A 26,878-nucleotide genomic window follows, 5' to 3' on the forward strand; every position below is an offset into this window, starting at 1 on the left:
CGGTAGCGGATATTTTGAGTAGTTCGAGAACCAGTAGCGGAAATTTTGAGTAGTTCAGAGAACCGGTAGCGGATATTTTGAGTAGTTCAGAGAACTGGATATTTAGTGGAAATTTTGAGTAGTTTGGAGAACCGCAAATGCCACCTCTGGCTTGCCTCACCCCATTCTGTTCTCTGCCTCCCATTGAATCCCAGCTGATCGGCTGGGTCTTTGGTTGCCCTGCACAGGAGAACGGAGCTGGAAAGTAGGTTAGTGAGGTGGGGAGAAAATGAGGGATTTTGCAGTAACCTTCCCTGGCCACGCCCACCAAGCCACACCACGCCCACCAAGCCACGCCCACCTGTAGTACAAACCGGTAGTAAAAAAATTGAATCCCACCACTGGTCCTATGCCCCCGCCGCGCAGGGCTCAAAAACCAACCTCTGTCCCAACGTCGGTGAGTGTGAGCTGAGCTGTTTTTATCTCAGCTGAGGCGTGGCAATCCGCTTTGCCGTGTGAATAAGCTGAGCTAAAAACAAGGGAATATAGGAGAGGTAACGGCGGGGGCGGGGGCGGGCCAACCGTTTTTTTGCCGGTTCTGCGAACTAGTCAAAATTTCTGCTACCGGTACGTTAGAACCAGTCCGAATCAGCCAGTGGTATGTTTCAAATATTTTTAACCACCGGTTCGGTGGGCGTGGCTTGGTGAGTGCGCTTTGCGTGCGCAGGCGCGCAACTTTGCGCGCGCACGCGCGCCAAACATGCACTTTGCATAGGGACAGAGGCGTTTTGAGTCACCTCCTGCAATCCTGCACTCTCCCTGATGCTTTAGCCCAGGGGTGTCCAACCTTGGCAACTTTAAGACTTGTGGACTTCAACTCCCAGAATTCCTCAGCCAGCAAAGCTGGCTGAGGAATTCTGGGAGTTGAAGTCCACAAGTCTTAAAGTTGCCAAGGTTGGACACCCTGCTTTAGCCGCTGCTGTGCGGCGATTGCTGTGCTGCGCGCAAAGCAGCTGCGCTTCAAAAGCCAGACATAAAAGTTCGTATGGGAGCCCCGATGGGCCAAACACAGAGCATCGGTTTCATCGCCGCCACTGCCTCAGCAGAACCGGGCCAACCTGGTCGAATACCACCATTGGAACCGGCTGAATACCACCTCTGAACTTAGTTCTGAAGTCTTCCAATGCTTCGTTCTGTTTTTTTTTTGAGAGTCACTCCACAGGTACATTTGCTCTACAGCTAATCCTTGACTTATGAACCCGAATTGAGCCCCCGATTTTTTGTTGCTAAGCGAGACGGTGGTTAAGTAAGCTTGGCCCCATTTTATGGCTTTTCTTGTCACGTCTGTTAAGCGAATCCCTGCAGTTGTTAAGTTAGGTTGTTAAGTGTGTTTGTTAAGCGAATCTGGCTTCCCTGTGGAGTTTGCTTGTCAGAAGGTCGCAAAAGGGGATCACGCGCCCCAGGGACACTGCGACCGTCATAAAAAGGAACCAGTTGCTAGGTGACACCACCTGTCTGTCTCCTGTTTACAACACAGTCCTTTCAGCAGTTCCAAGAAGGCTCCACATCCATTTGCACCACACTTGGGAGACCCTGAGGACACAGATAAACCTCCAGGTGGCCTCAACAACTCTCTAAAAAGGATGCAAATGACTTTGCTGTCTGCAAAGAGTATAAATCCTTCCCTTCCCCACCATCCAGTCAGAGCTGAAGAAGCTTCTTGGAGGAGAAGCGAAACGTCTTCCAAGAAAAACCAGAAAGCCCAGTTGCTGCTTCAACAAAGCACCTTTGGGACAACCCACGACCTGGATGACGGAGAACCTCCATAGGTGTTCCACAGGTGAATTGTTCTCACTGTCAGGAAATTCCTCCTGAGTTCTAGGTTGCTTCTCTCCTGGATGAGTTTCCATCCTTTGCTTCTTGTCCTGCCTTCAGGGGCTTTAGAGAATAGGTGGACCCCTTCTTCTCTGGGACAGCCCCTCAAATATTGGAAGACTTTGATCATGTCTCCCCTGGTCCTTCTTTCAACTGAAGTAGACATACTCAATCCCTGCAACTCTTGGGTCATCCAATTCCACTTTTGCAGGGGGCAAGGAGACCGACTCAAGCATCTATGAGAGCTGGCTTATTATTAGCAGAATAACAGAATTGGAAGGGACCTTGGAGGTCTTCTAGTCCAACCCCCCGCTCAAGCAGGAAACCCTTAACCATTCCAGGCAAATGGTTGTCCAATCTCTTCTTGGAAACGTCCAGTGATGATGGACCCACAACTTCTGGAGGCAAGTTGTTCCACTGATTAATTGTTCTCACTTTTAGGAAGCTTCTCCTGTGACCCTGAGGACACAGATAAACCTCCAAGTGGCCTCAACGACCCTCTAAAAGGATGCAAATGACCAGCTGTCTGCAAAGAATATCCATCCTTTCATTTCCCCACCATGCAGTCAGAGCTGAAGAAGCTTCTTGGACGAGAAGCGAAACGTCTTCCAATAAAAACCAGAAAGTCCAGTTGCCTCTTGAGAAAAAGCATCTTTGGGACACTATTGGAAAGACAAGAAGTCAAGGCGGAGACTTGGATAAAGTCCTTTGGCTAAGATCCAGCATAGATTTCGTTATAACAGCAGATTAACAGATAATCAGAGTTTGAAAGGGACCTTGTAGGTCATCTAGTCCAACCCCCCCACCCAAGCAGGAGACCCTACACCATTTCTGACAGATGGCAGTCCAATCTCTTCTTGAAAGCCTCCAGCGATGAAGCTCCCACAACTTCTGAAGGCAACTTCTGTTCCATGGATTGATTGTTCTTACTGTCAGAAAGTTTCTCCTTATTTCCAGGTTGAATCTCTCATTGTTCAGTTTCCATCCATTATTCCTTGTCTGGCCTTCAGGTGCTTTGGAAAATAGCTTGTCCCCTTCCTCCTCTCTGGGGCAGCCCCCCAAATATTGGAAGACTTTGATCATGTCTCCCCTGGTCCTTCTTTCAATTGAAGTAGACATACTCAATCCCTGCAACGCTTGGGTCATCCAATTCCACTTTTGCAGTGGGCAAGGAGACCGACTCAAGCATCTACGAGAGCTGACTTATTATTAGCAGAATAACAGAATTGGAAGGGACCTTGGAGGTCTTCTAGTCCAACCCCCTGCTGAAGGAGGAAACCCTTAACCATTCCAGGCAAATGGTTGTCCAATCTCTTCTTGGAAACGTCCAGTGATGATGGACCCACAACTTCTGGTGGCAAGTTGTTCCACTGATTAATTGTTCTCACTTTTAGGAAGCTTCTCCTTAATTCCAAGTTGCTTCTCTCCTTGATGAGTTTCCACCCCTTGTCTCTTGTTCTTCCCTCTGGTGCCTTGGAGAGTAAGTTGACCCCCCCTCTTCCTTGTGACAGGATGCTATCCTGTCTCCCTTAAGCTTTCTCTTCATTCAAGTAGACATATCCAGTTCCCTTCGTTGTTCAGATTTGAATTGAAATCTGACTTTTTAATTCTTCTCCCGGCTTACCTTTTTTCTCTCTCTTCCTGCCAATGAGGTTGCCGCTTAATTAATTTTTTTTTTGGAAACATTATGGTACGGAAAAGCCCAAACCGACACATCTGTTGAAATTTACTAAATGCCCGACAGCTAGGATTGATGCCGTTATGTAGAACAGAAGAACTCCATAAAAATACAGCCCGGCGTCAATAAAAAATCTCAACACGCTCCAGGACAATACCAGTAAAACAGAGCCTGGATAAAATATGCCAAGAACCGATGGCAAAAGCAGATTGCAAAAAACACAACAGGTTGTTTAATAACACACCCCCTCCCAAAAGAACAGAAACAGTTTTGTGTATCTGCACAAAGAGGCTTTGTTTGAGTTGGGAGAACAATCTAGAACAGGGGTGTCCAACCTTGATAACGTTAAGCCTGGAGGACTTCAACTCCCAGAATTCCCCAGCCAGCTTTGCTGGCTGGGGAATTCTGGGAGTTGAAGTCCTCCAGGCTTAACGTTATCAAGGTTGGACACCCCTGATCTAGAAAGTTGCAGATAAGCCTTGGCTTTCTCTTGCCGCGAAAGCAATGTGGGAAGTCTCTGAATTGGCTTTGCTAAGAAAACCATTACAAGTAGTCCTCGACTTACGACAATTTGTTTAGTGACTGTTCAGAGTTATAATGGCACTGGAAAAGGGACTTGGGACCGTTTTTTTTTCACACTTATGACCATTGCAGCATCCTGTTCTGACCCAGGCTTCCGGAGACCATAATTAAGCACATGCTTAGTCCAAACAACTCTTGTTTTATTTCAATGCTGGGAATTATGTTCAATCCCAGCCCATAATGAGTCCCAAATAGCCTCTCAAGATAAGCACCCACCTTTCTCTTCTTTGAATGGCTGCCAACAGCTAGAGTGCCAAATGAACTGTAAAAAACCAACCAAAGTACAAAGTCCACACAGAGCTTCAAGGATTAATCCGAACCGAGCGAACGACTTTGCTTCCTGCAAAGGTTTCTCTACCTTTGCCTGTCCTTTATACCTTATGGGAGGGGCAATCACTCCCAGCCTTACTCCTGAATCACCCCTTTTCTCAGCTGTTCTTGCCTGCTGGCAGTTCTGTGCACACGCGCACTGGGAACAGGCTCCCCTTGCTCCTCTGCCTCGCTGCTGCCAGGCTCCGGAGGCTCCGGAGTCAGCACACAACTCCCAGATGGTCCCGGCCCCATCTCTACATCGGACGCAGGACCCTCGTCCGAGTCCTCTCCAGACTCCTGGACTGGTCCCCATTCTTCCCCACTGTCCGATTCTGCTGCCGTCTATGCAGGCTGTTGGCAAACCACAACACACATCCCCAGTCATGTGATCAAAATTTGGATGCTTGGCCACTGACTCATACTTAGAACGGTCACAGTGTCCTGAGTCAAGTGATCCCTTTTTGCGACCTTCTGACAAGCAAAGTGGATGGGGAAGCCAGATTCGCTTAACCACCGCGTGACTCACTTAACAACTGCAGCGATTGACTTAACCGCCATGGCCTGAAAGGTCATAAAACGGGCCAAAGTTCATTTAACAAATGTCTCAGCCGTAGAAATGTTGGGTTCGATTGTGGTCATAAGTCGAGGACTAAGTAGACAGGCAGGCAGACAGATACACCGATGTGTAATGGAGACAGAATTTACAACTGTACTGAAAACTGAAAATTGTATATTGAAAATTATACACAAAGTTGTGTTTATTTGTTTATTTGTCTTGTCGTGCTTGTGTAGTGTAAAATTGGAGGTGGTGATCCTCTGAGAGCTGTGTGCAGTGAAATTTCATTTGTAATGGATGCCAATTAGTGTACATTTAAAGTGACAATAAAGTTCTTTTCTCTTCTCTTCTCTTCTCTTCTCTTCTCTTCTCTTCTCTTCTCTTCTCTTCTCTTCTCTTCTCTCCTCTCCTCTCCTCTCCTCTCCTCTCCTCTCCTCCTCTCCTCCCCTCCCCTCCCCTCCCCTCCCCTCTCCCCTGTTCTCTTCTGTTCAGTACTATTCTGTTCTTTCTACTCTACTTGACTCCTACTTTATTCTATTCTATTCTACATTCTATTCTTTGTACCTTTCTTTATTCTATTCTCTTTCTATATTATTCATTCTATTCTATATTACATTCTATTCTAGTCTACTCTTTCATATTACATTGTATTCTATATTACATTCTATTCTTTCTACTCTACCTTTTCATTCATTATTCTATTCTATTCTATTCTATTCTATTCTCATTCTATTCTTTCTACTATTCTATTCTATTACATTCTATTCTATTCTATCCTCTCCCCCCCCCCACTCCTCCCCCCTCTCCCTCCTCCTCCATTCTATTCTATTCTATTCTATTCTATTCTATTCATTCTATTCTATTCTATCTATTCATTCTATTCTATTCTATTCTATTACATTCTATTCTTTCTACTCTACTCTTTTCTATATTACATTCTATTCTATTCTATTCTATTCTTTCTATCTCTACCTACTCTTCTATTCTCATTCTATTCATTCCATTCCATTCCATTCCATTCCATTCCATTCTATTCTATTCTATTCTATTCTATTCTATTCTATTCTATTCTATTCTATTCTATATTACATTCTATTCTTTCTAGTCTACTCTTTTCTATATTACATTCTATTCTATATTACATTCTATTCTTCACTCTCTCTATTCTACTTCTATCTACTCTACTCTACTCCTTTTCTTTATTCTATTCTATTCTATTCTATTCTATTCTATTCTATTCTATTCTATTCTATTCTATTCTTAACTGGCAGCTGTAGAGAGCATTCCGTGCTTGCAAGCGATGTGCCATGACGGGCCATGTTTCATTGCAGGTTTGAGTCATCTTCCCATGCCATCAGTATGAGCACTTACCTGCAGGAACAGAGGAGGGAGCTTTATAGCCGGAGTGGGGAGCTCCAAGGTAGGTGTGAGAATTAATCCCTTTCTAGGCATGACAACAACAGCAAGAGACACGTGAATAATATTAAAAGCTGTTTATTGAAGCGTTTGCAAAGGCCTGGACTCCTTCTCCTTTTGGGGAGGAGATAGGATAAATCTTCCATAGAAATATATGACAGTTATGTACAATTTCAGAAGCTCAGCCTTGTTACCACCGTTTCATCCTATTGGCTAAATTCTGGGTGGGCAAGGGTCTTTTCCCCATAACTTCCATCCCAGCTGTTTACGCATTTGCAGTAATCTCCATCCCTGTTGGCATAATCTCCATCCTGTTTGGCAGCTATTGCTATTGTCAGCATTATTCATTTTAGCATGACAACGGTCAGTCTGACCTGCCAGCTATCTTTAACCAGAATGTGCAAAAAAGAATCCTGTTATTGTAAATATAAAGGACATTCTTACACAATGTCTTACTTAATATTCCAGTAATATTCCAGTAAAAATGTCTTCGGTTACTTGAAGGCTAAAAATGGCGTTACCCAGGCTGTCTATATTTTTACAGGAATACTACTTACATATCACAGTCGGACAGGTTATTATCAATCAGCGCCAATCAAAAATGTCTCCCTCTCCCACGAGAGGATCGGAATTCAGTTGTTGGTAAAGAAAGCCAAAATAAACCTGGAGGACAAGTTTGGAACACTGGTTAATATGTCGACGTTTCTAGCAAAAACCGTGTTTGGTGCACCGAACACGGAAGCCGGACGGGTTTCATGGATACGACTAGTCTTTGGAAGTGCCAATTTTGAAGGCAAAGTAAGGACGCTGGTTTTGATGGAAGGGAACATCTGTAGCTCAGGGTTGAACTGCGGGGATCCTTGGTGTCCCCTGAGCTTGGTGGTATTCTTGTGGACGTTTCATGGCCCAACTGGATAACATCATCAGTGCTAGGAGGGAGAGGGGTTTGTGGAGGGGAGAAGAAGGAGAAAAAGGAGAAGGAAGAGGAGGAAGGGAAGCAGGAGGAGATGGTGGGAACTTTGGTGCCCTCTGAGTTGGGTGATATTCTTGTATGTCAACTCATAAAGCGTGCCTGTTTCTGAGTTGCCGTAAGCGGAGGTGGGGGGATGGGGAACCAGAAGTACATTCCACGCTTATCTTACAAAGATTGTAGCCTAGGCTACCGGATCTCCTGCCTTTGAAAATCTTTCATTGGAGAGTGTGATTGATGACACCCAGCCTGTGAATGTGCTTTGTTGGAGAATCTGATGTATGACACACCCGGGAGGAGGGAAACAGGGTCATAGGTGACCATGAATTATGTGTGGGTTTCAACTGGGATAATGCTGACATCTTGCTCCTAATAAATATTTTGGATTCTTTTGAAGCTTGGCTTTGAAGGCTCACGATTTAATTAGGGCCATTGCAGAACCCTGACAGCGTAGATATTTCATGACCAAACTAGGTAACATCATCAGTGCTAGAAGGGAGAGGGGTTTTGTGGAAGGGAGGAGAAGGAGAAGGGGAGGAGGAAGAGAATCATGAGGAGGAGGAGGAGACGGTGGGATCCTTGGTTCCCTCTGATTTTGATGATATTCTTGTAGATGTTTCATTGCCAAACTAGGTATCATCATCAGTGCTAGAAGGGAAGAGAGGTTTGTGGAGTGGAGGAGAAGGAGAAAGAGGAGAAGGAAAAGGAGAAGGAAAAAAATATATATGAGGAGGAGGAGGAGACTGGGAGATCCGTGATGCCCTCTAAGCTGGATTGTTTTCTTGCAGACCTTTCATTACCAAACCAGATAACATCATCAGTGCTAGAAGGGGGAATGAGGTCGGTTCTCTTAATAGTCCAGGAAGGATGAGTAGAAGTAGGAAACAGGACTATTTTTTTTGTTTTTTTGTTTTTAGAAAAAGACTTCATTAAACAAATTTATACAAATATCATCAAACCAAACATTCCGCTCGTCGCAACGTAAGCAAGACAGCGTTCACTCAATCTGGCATCTCTCAAATGATGTAGAAGAAATCATTCACGCTTATTCCTTTAACACAGTGGCCCCCAACCTTTTTTGAACCAGGGACCGGTTTCACGATTATTTATTCTTCCACGGACCGGTACCTGAGTAACGCGAGACTCCACCGCCATCGGGACGGCTCTTCATTCGAAGACGCCCCCCCCCTCTTCGACGAAACTAAGGCGCGAGCACCCAAACGCCGCTTTCCAACCGAAAACCCGGAAATGCCGTCGAAACAAGATGGCGGCGCCCAAGCTTTGCGGCCTGGTAAAAAATGATCCACGGACCAGTAGCGGTCTGGGGACCGGTGGTTGGGGACCCCTGCTTTAACATATAACACAAAGTTTTATCTAATTATATATTACAAACATAGTTGCATGTAATATTACTAATTTCCATCACACCTTTTGATTTGACTTTGTTTTGTTCTTTTCGTGTCTACCTTCCAACCAGCTATATACCAAAAATTCGGGAGAAGAGAACTACTTTGATTGTCTTGCTTGTTTTAAGGTGGAGCGCAGATATTTTTGGTTGCTTCTTCTCCATATTCTGGAATTAACTATGAACCTAAATCAGGGGTGTCCAACCTTGGCAACTTTAAGACTTGTGGACTTCAACTCCCAGAGTTCCTCAGCCAGCTTTGCTGGCTGAGGAACTCTGGGAGTTGAATCAAGCTTAAGTTGCCAAGGTTGGACACCCTGACCTAAATGGTTCAACCCACCCCCACCCCTATGGACTATGGTGAACCTACCAGTCAAATGTTACTAAACGGGGCTTATATATTTGGGGACGTAAAAGAGGAGGAGACAGAGACACCCCCATGTTTATCACTTAACAAGCTTTATTTGCTTCTCCTTCAGAGTTCTCCCCCGTGTGTCGCGCGTGGCTGGCGGGTGTTTGAAGCTGTGGCAAAACTGTACAAAACACGCTTTGTACCCCGAGAGTGGATTTTATCAAACCATCCAGAGTTGCCGGGAGTCAGGTAGCCTGTAAATTTAAATTAACCGAAATAATCGGCCGCAGAGATTCAGATACGGAGAAAACACCCACTCCCCCCCCCCTCCGCCCCTTGCAAAATGTGCCTATGAAAGGGCCCAGCAGCAGCCCTGCCGTTCATCATCATAAACACAGAGATAAAATCATCCATATTTATTCCCTGATTCCGTGCTCAAATCCACATTTTAAAGTGTCTGCTTATTGATCTCAGAAGCCGGAGCAGCTGTTGGCTTTAAGAGTTCTCCTCCATCTTTGTCAACGTGCCAAGGCTGAACGGGAACCCGTCTCTGGCCCAGGCAGTGTTATCCTTGTCAGGCCCAAATGACCGATTTTATTTTGGTTTCTCGGCTTCTCCCGTACCGTGTATTTAGTTTCACCCCCGTTTTATTCATTTCGTCCACGTCCATTTTAATGGACCGGGATTCCAGCAAGGCGTTTGACAAAGTAGATGACAATCTGCTCCTTCATGAGGTTCTAGTCTTCATCTATATCTTCACTGACCCCTGTTAGGGGTGGCCGGTAAATCTGGAGGCCGCTGAAGAAGTCGTCAAATGAGGTTTGTGGTGAGGCCCTTGGCGGACTCTCCGCTTGGATGTATTCTTGCGGACGTTTCATTACCCAGCTAGGTGGTATCATTGGTGCTAGAAGGATGTGTGGGGTGCAGGGAGGAAACGGAGGAGGAGGAGGAGAGGAAGGTGGAGGACTGTGGGGTCCTTGGTGTTCCCTGAGCTTTTTTGTTTTCTTGCAGACGTCTCATTACCCAACTAGGTACCATCATCAGTGCTAGAAGGGAATCAGGTCTGCAGGGAGTAGGGGAACTGTGAGGTCCTTGGTGCTCTCTCTACTACTGCTAGGGCTAGCCCCATGTAGAGCTTGTTGCAGTAATCTAGCTGTTTGATATCGTGGCCATGCCATTTTCTCTCCTCCTCCTCCTCCTTCTCCCCTTCCTCCTCCTCCTCTTCCTCCTCCTCCTCCTCCTCTTCCTCCTCTTCCCCCTCCTCCCCCTCCTCCTCCTCCCCCTCCTCCCCTCCTCTTCCTCCTCCTCCTCTTCCTCCTCCTCCTCCCCTCCCCCTCCTCTTCCTCCTCCTCCTCCCTCCTCCCCCTCCTCCCCTCCTCCTCCCCTCCCCTCCTTTTCCTCCTCCTCCCCCTCCTCCTCCTCCTCCTCCTCCCCTTCCTCCCCTTCCTCCTCCTCCTCCTCCTCCTCTTCCTCCTCCCCCCTCCTCCCCTCCTCCTCCTCCCCCTCCTCCTCCCCTCCTCCTCCTCCTCTTCCTCCTCCTCCTCCTCCTCCTCCCCTCCCCCCCCCTCCCCCTCCCCCTCCTCTTCCTCCTCCTCTTCCTCCTCCTCCTCCTCCTCCTCCTCCTCCTCCTCCTCCCCTCCCCTCCTCTTCCTCCCCTCTTCCTCCTCCTCCCCCTCCTCCTCTTCCTCCTCCCCCTCCTCCTCTTCCTCCTCCTCCTCCCTCCTCCTCCTCCTCCTCCACTCTGCAAACCCCACTCCCTTGGACCACTGAGGATGCTCCCTAGTTGGGTCACGAAACGTCTGCAACAAAACCACCCAGCCTCAGAGAGCACCAGGGACGCCCAGTTCAGCCCTGAGCTACAAATATTCTCCTTTTTTGGGGGGGTCCATCTTGTTCCTCAGCTTCTTCAAAGCTCCATCGTGCCTCCCTGGTTGTTCTTCAAGGTTTTCCTCTGTTTCTCTAATTCTGGGCCACAAGTTCCCTCGACCGATGGACGGTCCAGGGGATGGCAGAGTTGTCATCGTGGCGTTCTCCCCGCCCTCTGACCTTCACTGTGGGCTTGCGAGACGTTTCCTTACCCTGCTAGGTAACGTCATCCGTCCTTCTTGTTCTCAGTCTAGGCTGCTTCAGGGTTTACCTCCTCTGAACGAACAGCCATAACTTGGAAGCAGACCCCTTTAAAGGCACAACTTTTGCATATGGGCGGCCCTGCTGGGGGTAGCCCATTCGTCAGGGATTTGACTAATTAAAACGTTGATGATAGGGATTCTCCACTTCATGTAGCCTGTGCTGATAATTTGCCTCCACTGGAGGGAAAAAGGAAAAAAAGTATATTGACATAATTTGAGGAGGATAATATTCTTGGGGAAAGGAAATCGTCCTTTTGAATGGTGTTCTAAGTGAAATCATAGAATCCTAAGTTCAGTAGGGACCTTGGAGGTCTTCTAGTCCAACCCCCTGCCCAAGGCAGGTGGCCTTATACTAGGGGTGTCCACAAGGATAAGGCCTGTGGACTTCAAATCCCAGAATTATTTGGAATTCCGGGAGTTGAAGCCCACGAGTCTTCAACTTGCCAAGGTTGGACCCTCCTGCCTTATCCCATCCTGACCCAATGCTTGGTCAGTCTTGTCTTGAAAGCCTCCAGCGATGGAGCAGCCGCCACTCCAGGAGGGAAACTGTTCCATTCCTGTATCATTCTCCCTCCCAGGAGATTCCCCTTTATTTCCAGGTGGGTTCTTCTTCTCCCTCGGAGGGTTCTTGTCCTGCCTTCAGGGGCTTTGGAGAATAAGTTGACACACACACCCCCCCTTCTATGTGACAGGAAGGAGGGAAGGAAGGAAGGAAAGAAAGAAGGAAAGAAAGCGAAGGAAGGAGGGGAAGGCAGGAAGGAGAGGGAGTAAAGGAAGGCAGAGAGGCAGCAAGAAAGGAGAGGAAGGGAAAGGAAGGAAGGAAGGAAAGGAAGGAGAGGGAGCGAAGGAAGGAAGGAAGGAAGGAAGGAGAGGGAATGAAGGAAGAAAGGAGGGAGTGAAGGAGTGAAGGAGGGAGTGAAGGAAGGAAGGAGGGAGGGAGTGAAGGAAGGAAGGAGGGAGTGAAGGAAGGCAGAGAGGCAGCAAGAAAGGAGAGGAAGGGAAAGGAAAGGAAAGGAAAGGAAGGAAGGAAGGAAGGAAGGAAGGAGAGGGAGCGAAGGAAGGAAGGAAGAAAAGAGAGGGAGTGAAGGAAGAAAGGGAGTGAAGGAAGAAAGGAGGGAGTGAAGGAAGAAAGGGAGTGAAGGAAGGAGGGAGTGAAGGAAGGAAGGAGAGGGAGTGAAGGAAGGCAGACAGGCAGCAAGAAAGGAGAGGAAGGGAAAGGAAAGGAAGGAAGGAAGGAGAGGGAGCGAAGGAAGGAAGGAAGAAAAGAGAGGGAGTGAAGGAAGAAAGGGAGTGAAGGAAGAAAGGAGGGAGTGAAGGAAGAAAGGGAGTGAAGGAAGGAAGGAGGGAGTGAAGGAAGGAAGGAGAGGGAGTGAAGGAAGGCAGACAAGCAGCAAGAAAGGAGAGGAAGGGAAAGGAAAGGAAGGAAGGAAGGCAGGAAGGAAGGAGGGAGTGAAGGAAGAAGGAGGGGAAGGCAGGAAGGAGAGGGAGTGAAGGAAGGCAGACAGGCAGCAAGAAAGGAGAGGAAGGGAAAGGAAAGGAAGGAAGGAAGGAAGGAGAGGGAGTGAAGGAAGGAAGGAGGGAGTGAAGGAAGGAAGGAGAGGGAGTGAAGGAAGGAAGGAGAGGGAGTGAAGGAAGGAAGGAGAGGGAGTGAAGGAAGGCAGAGAGGCAGCAAGAAAGGAGAGGAAGGGAAAGGAACGGAAAGGAAGGAAAGAGGGGAAGGGAAGGGAAGGGAAGGGAAGGAAGGAAGGAAGGAAGGAAGGAAGGAGCCTTTCCCTCATTATTCTAAACATACCCAGTTCCTGCAACCGTTCTTCCTATATTTTAGCCTCCAGTCCCCTAATCCATTTTTGTTGCTCTTCTCCGCACTCTTTCCTAAATCCTCAGCATATTTTTTTTGTATCATTGATTTGGCAATCAACTTGTCAGAGAGACATTTGAAGGGCTATCCCTCCTTCCCTGCCAGGAAGCTACCTAATTTGCCCTAAGGGGATTGTGAATCTTTAGTTAAATACCCCTTGACAATATTTTTTAGTCCACATTTCTCGAGAGATTTATGTAGTTTTTCTCCCACCGGAATAGCCCTCTCAGATCCCTTTGGCAACTGAGTCTGGGGATAAGCTTACAAAGTATATCAAGCAACTTATTTAGAAAGAAATCCCTGACATTTTTAATAAACCATCTCCTACAGCATTTCTCCAGCGTCTAGTCTTTTCTGACAGCTTGTAAAGAAGTGCTAATTATCTCGATTAATTTAGAGGTTGTTTTTTTTTTTTAAAGGCAGTGGTTCCTGATGGTTAATGTTGCACAATGTACTTCTCTTTTGCCTCTTGCATTAACGTTTCGTCTCTGGGACAAGCAGTTTTTGAAGACAATATGAAAACGGATTCCTCTGCTATTCAGATTTGGTCCCTAGGAATTTGCTAAACCTTCTCTTCTCGGCCTTATGTTGGAGTCCCAGAAACAGCCATCCTTTCAATCCATGGTGACTTCACTTAAACTTATCTAAAACCTCTGCTGTCTGGTCTGAATTGCCCACATGTCCATCTCTGCAGATGGATCTCTCAAAGGGAAATTACCTTCCCACAGAATAGTTGTAGGCCAGGGTTGAAGTGTGGGGCTGCTTGGCATTGTCTTCTAGCAGATCTTTCATGACCCAGCTAGGTAACATCAGCAGTGCTAGTAAGGGAATGAGGTTGGCGGAGAGGAGGAGGACGAAGAGGAGGGGGAGGACTGTGGGGTCCTTGGTGCTCTCTGAGTTTGGCGGTTGTCTTGCAGACTTTTCATGACCTGACTAAGTAACGTCACCAGTGGTATAAAGGAGTAGGAAAGGGGGTCTTTTTGGACAGGAGAAGGAGTCTGGGGGCCTGGGTGCTTTCTGAGCTTGGTTGTTTCCTTGGAGACATTTCATGATCCAACTAGGTAACATCATCAGTGCTTAGAAACCTTCTAGCACAAGCCTTCTAGCCCTGATGATGCTACCTAGTTGGGCCATAAAACATCAAGAAAACAATCAAGCTCAGAGAGCACCAAGGACCCCACAGTTCTCCTCCTCCTCCTCCTCCCTCCTCCTCCTCCTCCTCCTCCTCCTCCTCCTCCTCCTCCTCCTCCTCCTCCTCCTCCTCCTCCTCCTCCTCCCTCCTCCTCCTCCTCCTCCTCCTGCCTTCTAGTACTGATGATGTTACCTAGTTGGGTCATGAAACATCTGCAAGAAAGCAACCAATCTGAGAGCACCAAGGACCCCACAATCATCGTTCTCCTCCTCCTCCTCCTCCTCCTCCCTCCTCCTCCTCCTCCTCCTCTCCTCCCCTCCTCCTCCTCCTCCTCCTCCTCCTCTCCTCCCTCCTCCTCCTCCTCCTCCTCCCTCCTCCTCCTCCTCCTCCTCCTCCTCCTCCTCCAACTATATTTCCTTCTCGCTCTGATGATGTTATCTAGCTGGGTCCTGAAAGGTCTCCCAAGAAAACAACCAAGCTCAGAAAGCACCCAGGACCCCATACTTGTAATTTTCCTCCTCCTCCTCCTCCTCCTCCTCCTCCTCCTCCTCCTCCTCCTCCTCCTCCTCCTCCTCCTCCTCCTCCTCCTCCTCCTCCTCCTCCTCCTCCTCCCTCCTCCTCCTCCTCCTCCTCCTCCTCCTCCTCCTCCTCCTCTTCTTCTCTGCAAACCCCACTCCTTTTTAGCACTGAAGATGTTACCTAGTTGGGTCATGAAACATCTGCAAGAAAACAAGTAAACTCAGAGAACACCAAGGACCCCACACACATCTTCCTCAGAAAACCTCTTAGAATAAACAGCTTTTCCTACTCAGAGAATGGCAGCGCCTGTCCTCAAGTCTCTCTCTGCCATCCTTCTTTGCCAAATTTGGGGGATTGATCTGAAATTTGATCCGGGGAAGGTGTCTCCTTGGCTTCGACTGTCAGGTGAATCTTATTGCTCAGACCTTCTTATGAGGCTTCTTATAATTTCCTTTACATGGTTTCCACCCCCCCCTCTAGCTTAGGAGCTTAGCAGCCCCCTGTCTCTTCAAAGACTACCCAATCAAGGCGGGGTTATTAAAACCGAGGCGCTTTATGACTGAGAATTAATTAGAGCCGCATTTTCATGCAAAACATCCAATTTTTTGATTAGCAATGGAGCAAGGTCACAATTAACACTCTGGGAAGCTGAAATTGCCAGTATTTTGATTTTTTCAGGAAATGAGATTATCAGAGGCCAGATAACTTGACAGGGGGGGAACGGAGAAAGAAAAGAAGATATTGGGGCAGGGTGGAAGAGAACTCTGTCTGACTAAAGGGAGGAAGGAGGAAGAAAGGGAGGGAGGAGAAAGAATGGGAAGGAGGCAGGCAGGCAGGCAGGCAGGAGATGCGTGAAGGAAGAGAGGAAGGGAGGAAAAGGAGAAGGGAAGGGAAAATTAAGGACGGTGGAAAGAAAGGAAGGAAGGAAAAAAGAAGGATAAAGGAAAGAAGGATGGCGATGGAGGAATAAAACTTCATCCGTTTATCATGCTTCCATTCGAAGGATTGATTGATTGATTGATCGATTAAATTTACATGCCGCCTCTGTCACTGTCAAACCACTCTGGGTGGCTTACAATGCAGTCAAAGCAGAAATATAAAAACATGACAATGAACAGGAATTGGATAAAACGACGATGCATTTTTTTTTTCCAGAAACACTAAAAAGGTGGATCTCTTGCCAGCGCAGAATTTTTTTTCCCCATTGAAAGCTACAGCTAGTCCTCGTCTTACGACCACAATGGAGCCCAAGCGTTCCTGTTGTTTAAGCGAGACATTGGTGAAGCGGGTTTTGCTCCCGTTTTTACGTTTCTTGGCCACGGTTAAGCGAATCACCGCGGTTGATAAGTTAGCCCCATGGTCCTTAAGTGAATCTGGGTATCCCCGTTGACTTTGCTGGTCCGAAGGTCACAAAAGGGGTGTCACGTGGCCTTGGGACACCGCGACCACCATGAAAAGTCGTAAAAATGTGGCAAAACTCACTTAACAACTTGGTGTTCCCTTAGCAACAGGAATTTTGGCTCAGTTGTCATAAGTCTACATGTAAGTCAAAGACTACATGTAACTGTTTAAAGTATTCATTTATTCATTCACTCACTCATTCACTCATTCATTCATTCACTTACTCATTCACTCGCTCATTCATTCACTCATTCACTCGCTCATTCACTCATTCATTCATTCACTCGCTCATTCACTCATTCATTCATTCACTCACTCATTCACTCGCTCATTCACTCATTCATTCACTCACTCACTCATTCACTCGCTCATTCACTCATTCATTCATTCACTCAATCATTCACTCGCTCATTCATTCACTCACTCATTCATTCACTCGCTCATTCACTCATTCACTCACTCACTCATTCACTCGCTCATTCACTCATTCATTCACTCACTCACTCATTCACTCGCTCATTCACTCATTCATTCATTCACTCAATCATTCATCGCTCATTCATTCACTCTCAATCATTCACTCGCTCATTCATTCACTCACTCATTCATTCACTCGCTCATTCACTCCTTCATTCATTCACTCACTCACTCACACACTCACTTTCATTCATTTATTCATGCACTAATTCATTCACTCATTTATTCATTCACTCATTCATTTATTCACTCGCTCATTCATTCACTCATTTATTCATTCACTCACTCACTCACTCACTCGCTAATTCACGTATTCATTCATTCATTTTATATGGCACCTTTCTCACCGCTCAAACAACTGTTTGAGGTTCCTCCTTGAAGACATTTTGTCCTTCTGCTTTTGCACACTTTCTTCCTCCAACTTAAGGATGGGAAAGAAAAGATAACAAGGCCGAGCATGAATATTCACGAGAAGTCTTTTCTCCCTCCGCATAAATTACCCTGGGAAGGCTCCTGCTTTCCATCCAGCTTCAGAGATTCACCTTTGCTTCATTAGTGTCCTGCTTGATACGCCAAACACCGTCTTGATTCTTAGCATTCAGCTAAGAAGCTAAGATCTTGTTAGAGTGCAAGAGGTCTTTTACATTTTCCAGGAGGCAGTTAAAATCAAATCAAATCACAACCTGTCTTCTAAATTTTCAAAATTTGGCATTCTAATGGGAACAAAATGGTTTTTTTTCCCCCCAGTAGGAATGGTCTCTTTGGTAAATACAGATGTACTATTTATATGCCACGATAAGAGCCATTTTTCTCTTCTGTACTTGCTTTAACTCCTGGTTACTGGAAGAAAACGGAGGCTGATAATCTCCCAGGATGGGTGGATGGATAAATAGATGTAACTGTGATAGATACATAGATGGATAGAACTATGGTAGATAGATAGATGTAACTACGAGGGATGGCTGGATACATAGATATGATAGGTGTGGATTGATGAATGGATGGATAGGTAGATATAAATATGATTGATAGATTTTGATATATTATTGATTGTTTAGCATATGATGAGAACATGACACAAGAGAAGTAAGCAAACACAATTGACAAATAGAGATGATAGATTGAATATTGGATAGATAGATAGATAGATAGATAGATGCATAAACAGACAGATAGATATTAGGTAAGTAGGTAGGTAGATAGAAAGATAGAGTGATAGTGATAGAAAGCGGTAGGTAGGTAGGTAGAGTGATAGAGTGATAGAGTAATAGGTAGATAGGTAAATAGGTAGATAGAGTGATAAGAGTGAAAGAGTGATAGATAGACTGATAGATAGATAGATAGATAGATAGATAGATAGATAGATAGATAGATGATAGATAGATAGATAGATAGATAGATAGATAGATAGATAGATAGATAAATAGGTAGATAGAGTGATAAAAGTGATAGAATGATAGAGTGATAGGTAGAGTGATATTAGGTAGAGGGAGGGAGGAGCTCTCAATCTTACACGGGAAAAGACCCAAACACGCCAAGACCTGCAGACCTGTGCCTGTGAAAATCTACGAATATCTATCTATCTATCTATCTATCTATCTATCTATCTATCTATCTATCTATCTATCTATCTATCTTTGGTTATTCGGGTTTTCTCCCGCGTAAGATTGGAAGTATCTAGGCAACGTTTGATGAAGTCTCATTCATCATCTCAGGCTTCTGTCTTCAGCTCTGTGCTTCTCAGAGTGAGAAGCACAGAGCCGAAGAAGCAAGCCTGAAGATGATGAATGAGACTTCATCGAAACGTTGCCTAGATGGCTGCCTCCCTCTGGAACTTCTTCTTTGTGCAGATAAAATTGGCCCCCATGTTGACCCCCTTTTGAATGGACCCAAGCTCATTTTTTTGCCAGTGGGCCTGAGGACCCCAGCGTGATATGGAGCCCACTAAGTGGTTGGTTTGACTACTGTTGCCTGGGGAGGGGGAGTTTATTGGGGTTTTATTTCTGTAAGCTGTCTAGAGTAACCGGGAGTGAGTTGGGCAGCCATATGTGTGTGTGTGTGTGTGTGTGTGTGTGTGTAGGTCTTGGCGTGTTCAGGTCTTTTCCCATGTAAGATTGAGAGTATCTTGGCAACGTTTCGATGAGGTCCCACTCGCCATCCTCAGGCTGGTGCTTTCGGCTTCGTGTTTGTGCGAGCAAAGTGTGATCGGAGCTGCCGTCTCTCTATAAATACTGGTGGGGAGGTGTGGTGTGCTGGCTCTGCTGTAAGCGGGCTGGTTGGCTGTGTTGTTATTTCTTGATTGGTTAATGAAAATCTACGAAAACACACACACACACACACACACATACACACACATATGTTTTCTTAAGTTTTCGCGGGTACTTACATGAAACCTAGCTTCCTAACAAATGATAGCCGTCCATTTACTCGGAGCCAAGCTGCACTAAAAGCCTCCAATACAGGAAACACAATGTTGCCAGCCAATCAAGACACAAAAAAGCCACAAAACAAACAGAAGATATTAGAAACACCAATCAAGCAGAACACAGCAAACTCCAAGACCAATAAACACAGACCAAGACTCCCAACCAATCAGGATGAAGAAAAAACCATTCTGGCACAGCAATAGGCTGCCCCAAATTTAAAACTGAAACAACTGTAAAAGTCTGACTCACAGGCAAACACAATACAGAAGCCTGATGATGGCAGATGAGATTCTGCCGAAACTTCGCTACAACTTTAAAAGCACAACTATAATGACGTGGGAAAATACCCGAACAAAGCTGAATACCATACATATATATGTATGTATGTATGTATGTATGTATGTATGTGTATATGAATAGCCACCTGCCATTTCATGCAAGAGTGAATGCTTTTCAAGCCTTCCCAGAGGTGTCGTCATCCAGGTATTTCTTGATTGAACGACCACAATTGAGCCCCAAATTGGTGTTGCAAAGCAAGACATGTGTAAAGCGGGTTTTGCCCTGTTTTACAGCTTATTCTTGCCACAGCTGCTAACTGAATCACTGCCGTTGTTAAATTTGTCACACGGTTGTTAAGTGAATCAGGTTTCCCCATGGATTTTGCTCGTCAGAAGGTCGCAAAAGGGGAGCACGTGACTCCCGGGACGCTGCAACCGTCGTGAATATGAGTCAGTTGCCAAGCATCTGAATTTTGATCCGGTGACCATGGGGATGATGCATCGGTCATATGTGCGAAGAAGGTCCCTAAGTCCCCTTTTTTCAGTGCCAGTTGTAACTTTGGAACCGTCACTAAATGAACCATTGTAAGTCAAGAAATACCTGTACACAGGGGTGGGCTCCCCAAAATGTAACAACTGGTTCTCTACCCGGTTGCTGGGTGGGCGTAGCCATGGTGGGCGTGGCCTAGTTGGCCTCCTGCACCATCCTGGGAGTGAAAACAGGCCACAGAGGCCCATTTTTGGCCTCCCCAGGCTCCAGAGGCTCTCTGGTAGCTGGAAATGGGCCCGTTTCTGGCCTTCTGGAATTTCCAGGAGGTCCATTTGTCGCCTTCCCCGAGCCTCTGTGCACGCCCTGCACTTACCTGCCATCCAAAACAGGCTGCGTGGGGACTCCTGGGAGGGGCGGGGTGGGCGGGGCCAGCCAGCGGAGGGATTTGCCGGTTCACCAACTGGCCATAAAATTAACAACCAGTTCACCCAAACCAGTGCGAACCAGAAGCAGCCCACCCCTGCCTGTAGATAGAATAGAATAGAATAGAATAAACGAAGAATAGAATAGAATAGAATAGAATAGAATAATGAAGAATAGAATAGAATAGAATAGAATAGAATAAACGAAGAATAGAATAGAATAGAATAGAATAGAATAGAATAGAATAGAATAGAATAGATGAAGAATACAATAGAATAGAATAAATGAAGAATAGAATAGAATAGAATAGAATAGAATAGAATAGAATAGAATAGAATAGAATAGAATAGACGAAGAATAGAATAGAATAGAATAGAATAGAATAAATGAAGAATAGAATAGAATAAACGAAGAATAGAATAGAATAGAATAGAATAAATGAAGAATAGAATAGAATAGAATAGAATAGAATAGAATAGAATAGAATAGAATAGAATAGAATAGAATAGAATAGAATAGAATAGAATAGAATAATTTATTGGCCAAGTGTGGTTGGACACACAAGGAATTTGTCTTTGGTGCAAATGCTCTCAGTGTACATAAAAGAAAAGATACATTCGTCAAGAGTCAAGAATCATCAGGTGCAACACTTAATGATGGTCATAGGGTACAATAAGCAATCAAATCATACTAGGAAACAGTCCATATAAATCGTAAGGATTCAAGTGACAAAGTTACAGTCATACAGTCACAAGCGGGAGGGGATGGGTGATCAGGAGTGATGAGAAGATTAATAGTAATATTAGTGCAGACTTTGTAAATAGTTCAACAGTGTTGAGGGAATTATTTGTTTAGCAGAGGGATGGCGTTTGGGGAAAAACTGTCCTTGTGTCTAGTTGTTCTGGTGTGCAGGGCTCTATAGCGTCGTTTTGAGGGAAGGAGTTGAAACAGTTTATGTCCAGGATGTGAGGGGTCTGTAGATATTTTCACAGCCCTCTTTTTGACTCGTGCAGTATATACAGGTCCTCCATGGAAGGCAGGTTGGTAGCCATTGTTTCTTCTGCAGTCCTAATTATCCTCTGAAGTCTGTGTCTGTCCTGTTGGGTTGCAGAACCAAACCAGACAGTGATAGAGGTGCAGATGACAGACTCCATCATTCCTCTGTAGAACTGGATCAGCTGCTCCTTGGGAAGTTCGAGCTTCCTGAGTTGGCGCAGAAAGAACATTCTTCGTTGGGCTTTTTTGATGACGTTTTTGATGTTAGGTGTCTATTTTAGGTCTTGTGATATAATAGAATCTAGAAATGTAAAAGTCTCCACTGTTGATATTGTGTCGTCTAGTATTGTAAGAGGTGGTAGTATGGGAGGGTTTCTCCTAAAGTCTACCACCATTTCTATGGTTTTGAGTGTGTTCAGTTCCAGATTGTTCACAGTTACACCACGCAGCAAATTGTGCAACCTCCCATCTGTATGCGGATTCGTCATTGTCCCGAATGAGACCAATCACTGTACAATCGGATCCTCATTTATGGGTTTTTTGTTGTTGTTGTTTTATGCAACAAAACAGGAAGTGCAGGGAAAAGGAAGATATTTCCTCGGGGGTCAGTTTCCTTTTTTTTATCCCCGCCATGCCTCACGTTGCTATTTGAAACATGTCTTCGGCCTCCTGGCCTCCTAGGATTTCACATTTTTCTTAATTAACCTCCAGGACTTGCCAGGCGCCAATCCTAGAGTTCATCTCCGTGCCTGTCCTTTGGCGTGTTTGTGCGAACCGGCTCAGAAAAATAACTGGAAATGATTAGCCAAGTCAGGCTTGCTCTTTCGTCCCTGCGGTCTCACGATACGGCACAGACACACTCTTTCGTTTCCCCCCCCCCAACAAATCCATCGTGTGCAGAAAGACTACGAGCCGAAGAGGGAAAAAAAAAAAAAAAAGAATCTATCTGATTTCCAATTTGTTACGATAGCGGCTTGGATGGGGGCTTGGGGCCAGTTTGCTTCCAACGTTTCTTGCAGAAATGGTTTCCCTCTTTCCCTGAGAGATTGACCATGATCTTAGCATAGAATAGACCTTGGAAGGGACCTTGGAGGTCTTCTAGTCCAGCCCCCTTCTCAAGCAGGAGAACCTATACTATTTCAGATAAGTGGCTGTCCAGTCTCTTTTTAAAAATCTCCAGTGATGGAGCGCCCACAACTTTTGAAGGCAAGCTATTCCATTGGTTAATTGTCCTCGCTGTTAGGGAGTTTCTCCTTAATTCCAGTTGCTTCTCCCAGAAAAGAATGGAATAGGAAAAGGAATTGGAATTGGAAATTGGGAATGGAACCAAATGGAATGGAACATAGAATAGAACAGAAAATAGAATAGAGAATAGAACAGAATAGAGAATAGAATAGAGAATAGAATAGAAAATAGAGTAGAATAGAGAATAGAATAGAGAATAGAATAGAATAGAATAGATAGAATAGAGAATACAATAGAATAGGAGAATAGAATAGAGAATAGAATAGAGAATAGAATCGAGAATAGAATAGAATAGAGATAGAATAGAGAATAGAATAGAACAGAAAATAGAATAGAGAATAGAATAGAGAATAGAACAGAATAGAGAATAGAATAGAGAATAGAATAGAATAGATAGAATAGAGAATACAATAGAATAGGAGAATAGAATAGAGAATAGAATAGAATAGAATAGAATAGAGAATAGAATAGAATGAATAGAATAGAGAATAGAATAGAACAGAAAATAGAATAGAGAATAGAATAGAGAATAGAATAGAATAGAGAATAGAATAGAGAACAGAATAGAGAATAGAATAGAATAGAATAGAATAGAATAGAATAGAATAGAAAATAGAATAGAAAATAGAATAGAGAATAGAACAGAATAGAGAATAGAATAGAAGAATAGAATAGAAAATAGAATAGAATAGAATAGAATAGAATAGAATAGAATAGAGAATAGAACAGAATAGAGAACAGAATAGAAAATAGAATAGAATAGAGAATAGAACAGAGAATAGAATAGAATAGAACAGAATAGAATAGAATAGAAAATAGAATAGAGAATAGAACAGAATAGAGAATAGAATAGAATAGAACAGAATAGAATAGAATAGAACAGAATAGAATAGAATAGAAAATAGAATAGAGAATAGAACAGAATAGAGAACAGAATAGAAAATAGAATAGAATAGAGAATAGAACAGAGAATAGAATAGAACAGAACAGAATAGAATAGAATAGAATAGAAAATAGAATAGAGAATAGAACAGAATAGAGAATAGAATAGAAGAATAGAATAGAATAGAAAATAGAATAGAATAGAATAAGAGTTGGAAGGGACCTTGGAGGTCTTCTAGTCCAGCCCCCTGCTCAAGCAGGAGAACCTATACTGTCTCAGACAAGTGATTGTCCAGTTTCGTCTTAAAAACCTCGAGTGATGGAGCACCCATGATTTCCACGATTAGTTTCCAATCATTGTTTCTTGCGCTGCCCTCTGGTGCTTTGGAGAATAATTTGACCCCCTCCTCTTTGTGGCAGCCCCTCAAATTCTGGAAGACTGCTCTCATGTCACCCCAATTTTTCTTTTCTTTAGACTAGCCAATCTTGGCACATTGGGATTAAAATAAATTCGAAATATACACGGGGAACCTCGTTACTGTACATGCCCACGGCAGCCAAGAAACCTATATACGTAGTCCTCGACTTCCGATAAAGTTTAGCGACCATTCAAAGTTAGAATGACACTGATGACAGTGACTTATGACCGTTTTTCACACTTGTGACCGCTGCAACATCCCCTTGGTCACGGGATCAGAATTCTGATGCTTGGCAAATGGTTCATATTCGTGACGGTGGCTGTGTCCTCGGGGGAGTCACGCGATTCCCTTTTGCAACCTTCCGACAGGCCAAGTCAACAGGGGAAGCCCAATTCACTTCACAACTGTATCGCTAACTTAACCACTGCAGTGATTCCCTTAACAACAATAGTCAGAAAGGTCATAAAATGGGGCAAATGTCTCGCTGAGCGGCAGGAATGTGGGGCTCAATGGTGGTCATAAGGCGAGAACTACCCCTATGCACCAAAATGGAAAGATACATCAGTTCCCGCAATGGAAGGACGAATGGATGGAAAAACGGAATTATCAAAGAGGACCAAATCCTGATTTAATTCAAGAAAAGGAATATATCCATTTTAGTTTCTACTTGTTAAACAGTTGCTAGATGTTTTGTTCCAGCTGAGGGGGAAAAAATAAAATTCTGATTTTATGATTAGATAGAAATATTCGTACAGAGATGGCTAGTCCAGTGATGGTGAACCTTTTCCACGTCGCATGCCAAAAGTGCGTGCACCCACTCTATAACGCACTTAATTTGCTTCACAAATGCCATGTTGTCTAGCCACACAACAGCACACGCAATACTACACACAATACTGGGCAAGGTTATTGCTTACCTTCCTTGCATGCAGAACTGAATACCCAGGCACTCTCTGACTTATGACCACAACTAAGCTCAAAATTAATGTTGCTAAGCGAGACGTTTGTTTAGTGAGTCTTGCTCTGTTTTTATGACCTTTCCTGATGTTAAATGAATCACCGCAGTCATGAAGTTAGTCACACGGTTGTTAAGCGAATCTGGCTGTCATGCCCCTGTTGGAGTCTGATTCTTTTTTTAAAAAAAAAAACAAATTTTATTAATTTTAAAGACAAACAAATCATCATTAACCATTACATACTTAAACCTTTTTCCATTATAAATTTTACAAGTCAAATAAAACCTTATTTTATACAATATAATTCTATTTTAAATCATTTCCATATGAGCATACAAATACCTCTTATCCAATTTCTCTTTACTTCTCTTTACTCTTATTCAATTTCACTATTATTATTTCATCTATTTCTTTCTGATTCTGAGGGAGAGGTGGAACAGCTGGCAGGGAGTGGGAGTGTGGCTCCGGAAGTTGTGGAGGAAACTGGGAAAAGGCACAGGCCGGCTGGGCATTCTGAGGAAGACCCAGGCCCATCCCCTCTTCATCCTAGGGCATTCAGGGAGGAATGGATAAGGGAGCAACATGATTTATAGGGGAGGAAAGGGCCCTGGTCCCCTTCATGGGCAAACTGCGCATGGCAAAGTTGCCGGAAGCAAAGCGTGAAATTACTTTGGTTTGTCAAAAATTATGTTATCTGAGTTCTGGCGTCCTCCCAGCTGTGTGTGTTTCATTATGTTTTGACATCTGCAATTCCTTATCCTGCCATGTCTGGTTAATTGCTGCAGCTAGTGGTTTGTGTTGGTTTTTATTTATAATTTATATGTACTTTGGGTTCGGACTGAATTTCTTCCCTTTAAAGACTGTTCTTGGGAGAGTTTTTTTCTCCAGTCGATGATAACTGGACATTGGGGGCCAAGTTGGAGGAATTCAAGGGACTTTATCTACTTTTGGGACTTTATTGCTTTTGTGCCACGCCCCTTTGGGTCCTCACACTAGCATCCCCATTGGTTTTGCTCGTCCGAAGGCTGCAAAAGCCGAATCACATGACCCCGGGACACTGCGACCGTCATAAATATGAGTCGGTGGCCAAATGCCTGAATTTTGATAGTGTGACCGCGGGGAGGCTGCCATCGTCGTAAGTGTGAAAAACGGTCCTAAGTCCCTTTTCCTTCCGTGCCTTTGTGGTTTTAAATTTGAATGATCCTTAAAGTCAGGGGTAGGATTCAAATATTTGAACAACTGGTGCTTTGGGCCTGGCTAGGTGGGCGTGGCCATTTGACTGGGTGGGCGTGGCTTCTTATTTTTTCTTTCTTTCTTTTTTTTGTGTGGTTCCAGAGGTTTTCCAACCGGTGCTTTCCTAGGAAGCCCTGCCTACAGCAGATGGCAACATCTGGCGAACCTTGGCTTGATCTGAGAAAAGCTTAAGCAGGATCGAAGGGGGTTCCTGCTTGTATGGGAAAGCCCCCCAAACCCCCCCCCCCGGTGAAATGCCAGGGATCTACTTGAGTTTGGGTGGTCCTTCAAATTGAAGAATCACAGAAGGAAACATAGAATTTGCCGTGAGATCTACTATAGATGTTTATTTCAAGTGGGTGAATCCTTTTATCTATAAAGCTTTTCCAAGGAGCTTTTCTGATGCTTTTATCGGCTTTGGGTTTCATCGTTTCGTTATTGAATCAACGTGTTCTGATTGGCTAAAGCAGAGAATCTTTCCATTTTCTTCCTTCCTTCCTTCCTTCCTTCCTTCCTTCCTTCCTTCCTTCCTTCCTTCCTTCCTTCCTTCCTTCCTTCCTTCCTTCTCTCCCTCCCTCTCTGATCTCTTTCTCCCTCCTTCCCTTCTTTCTTTCCTCCTCTCCTTCCCTCCCTTCCTTCTCCTATCTCTTTCTCCTCCCTCACTTTCTCCCTCCTTTTTTACTTCCCTCCCCTTTCCTTCCTCTCTCCCTCCTTCCCATACTCTTCTTTCTTTACTTCCCTTCCTTCTCTCCTTTTGCTTTCTCTCCATCCATCCATCCTTCCCTTCCTTCTCTCTTCTTTCTCCTCCCTCCTGTCTATCCTCCCTCCCCTTCCTTCCTTCCTTCCTTCCTTCCTTCCTTCCTTCCTTCCATCCATCCATCCATCCATC

General features: G+C 44.7%; 1 protein-coding gene across 1 annotated transcript in view; it reads left to right on the plus strand.

Moving 5' to 3' along the window:
• Positions 1–26,878, plus strand: part of EXOC4 (exocyst complex component 4) — a 392,940-nt gene that overhangs the window by 151,728 nt on the left and 214,334 nt on the right. Inside the window, 1 exon segment of the mRNA XM_087968910.1 lies at positions 6,314–6,402. Coding sequence (XP_087825036.1) covers positions 6,314–6,402 — 89 coding nt within the window.

This window comes from Notechis scutatus, chromosome 6 (genome assembly GCF_049901735.1).
Source record: "Notechis scutatus isolate UNSWTSFEM ecotype Mainland chromosome 6, rNotScu1.2, whole genome shotgun sequence".
Taxonomy (NCBI): Eukaryota; Metazoa; Chordata; class Lepidosauria; order Squamata; family Elapidae; genus Notechis; species Notechis scutatus.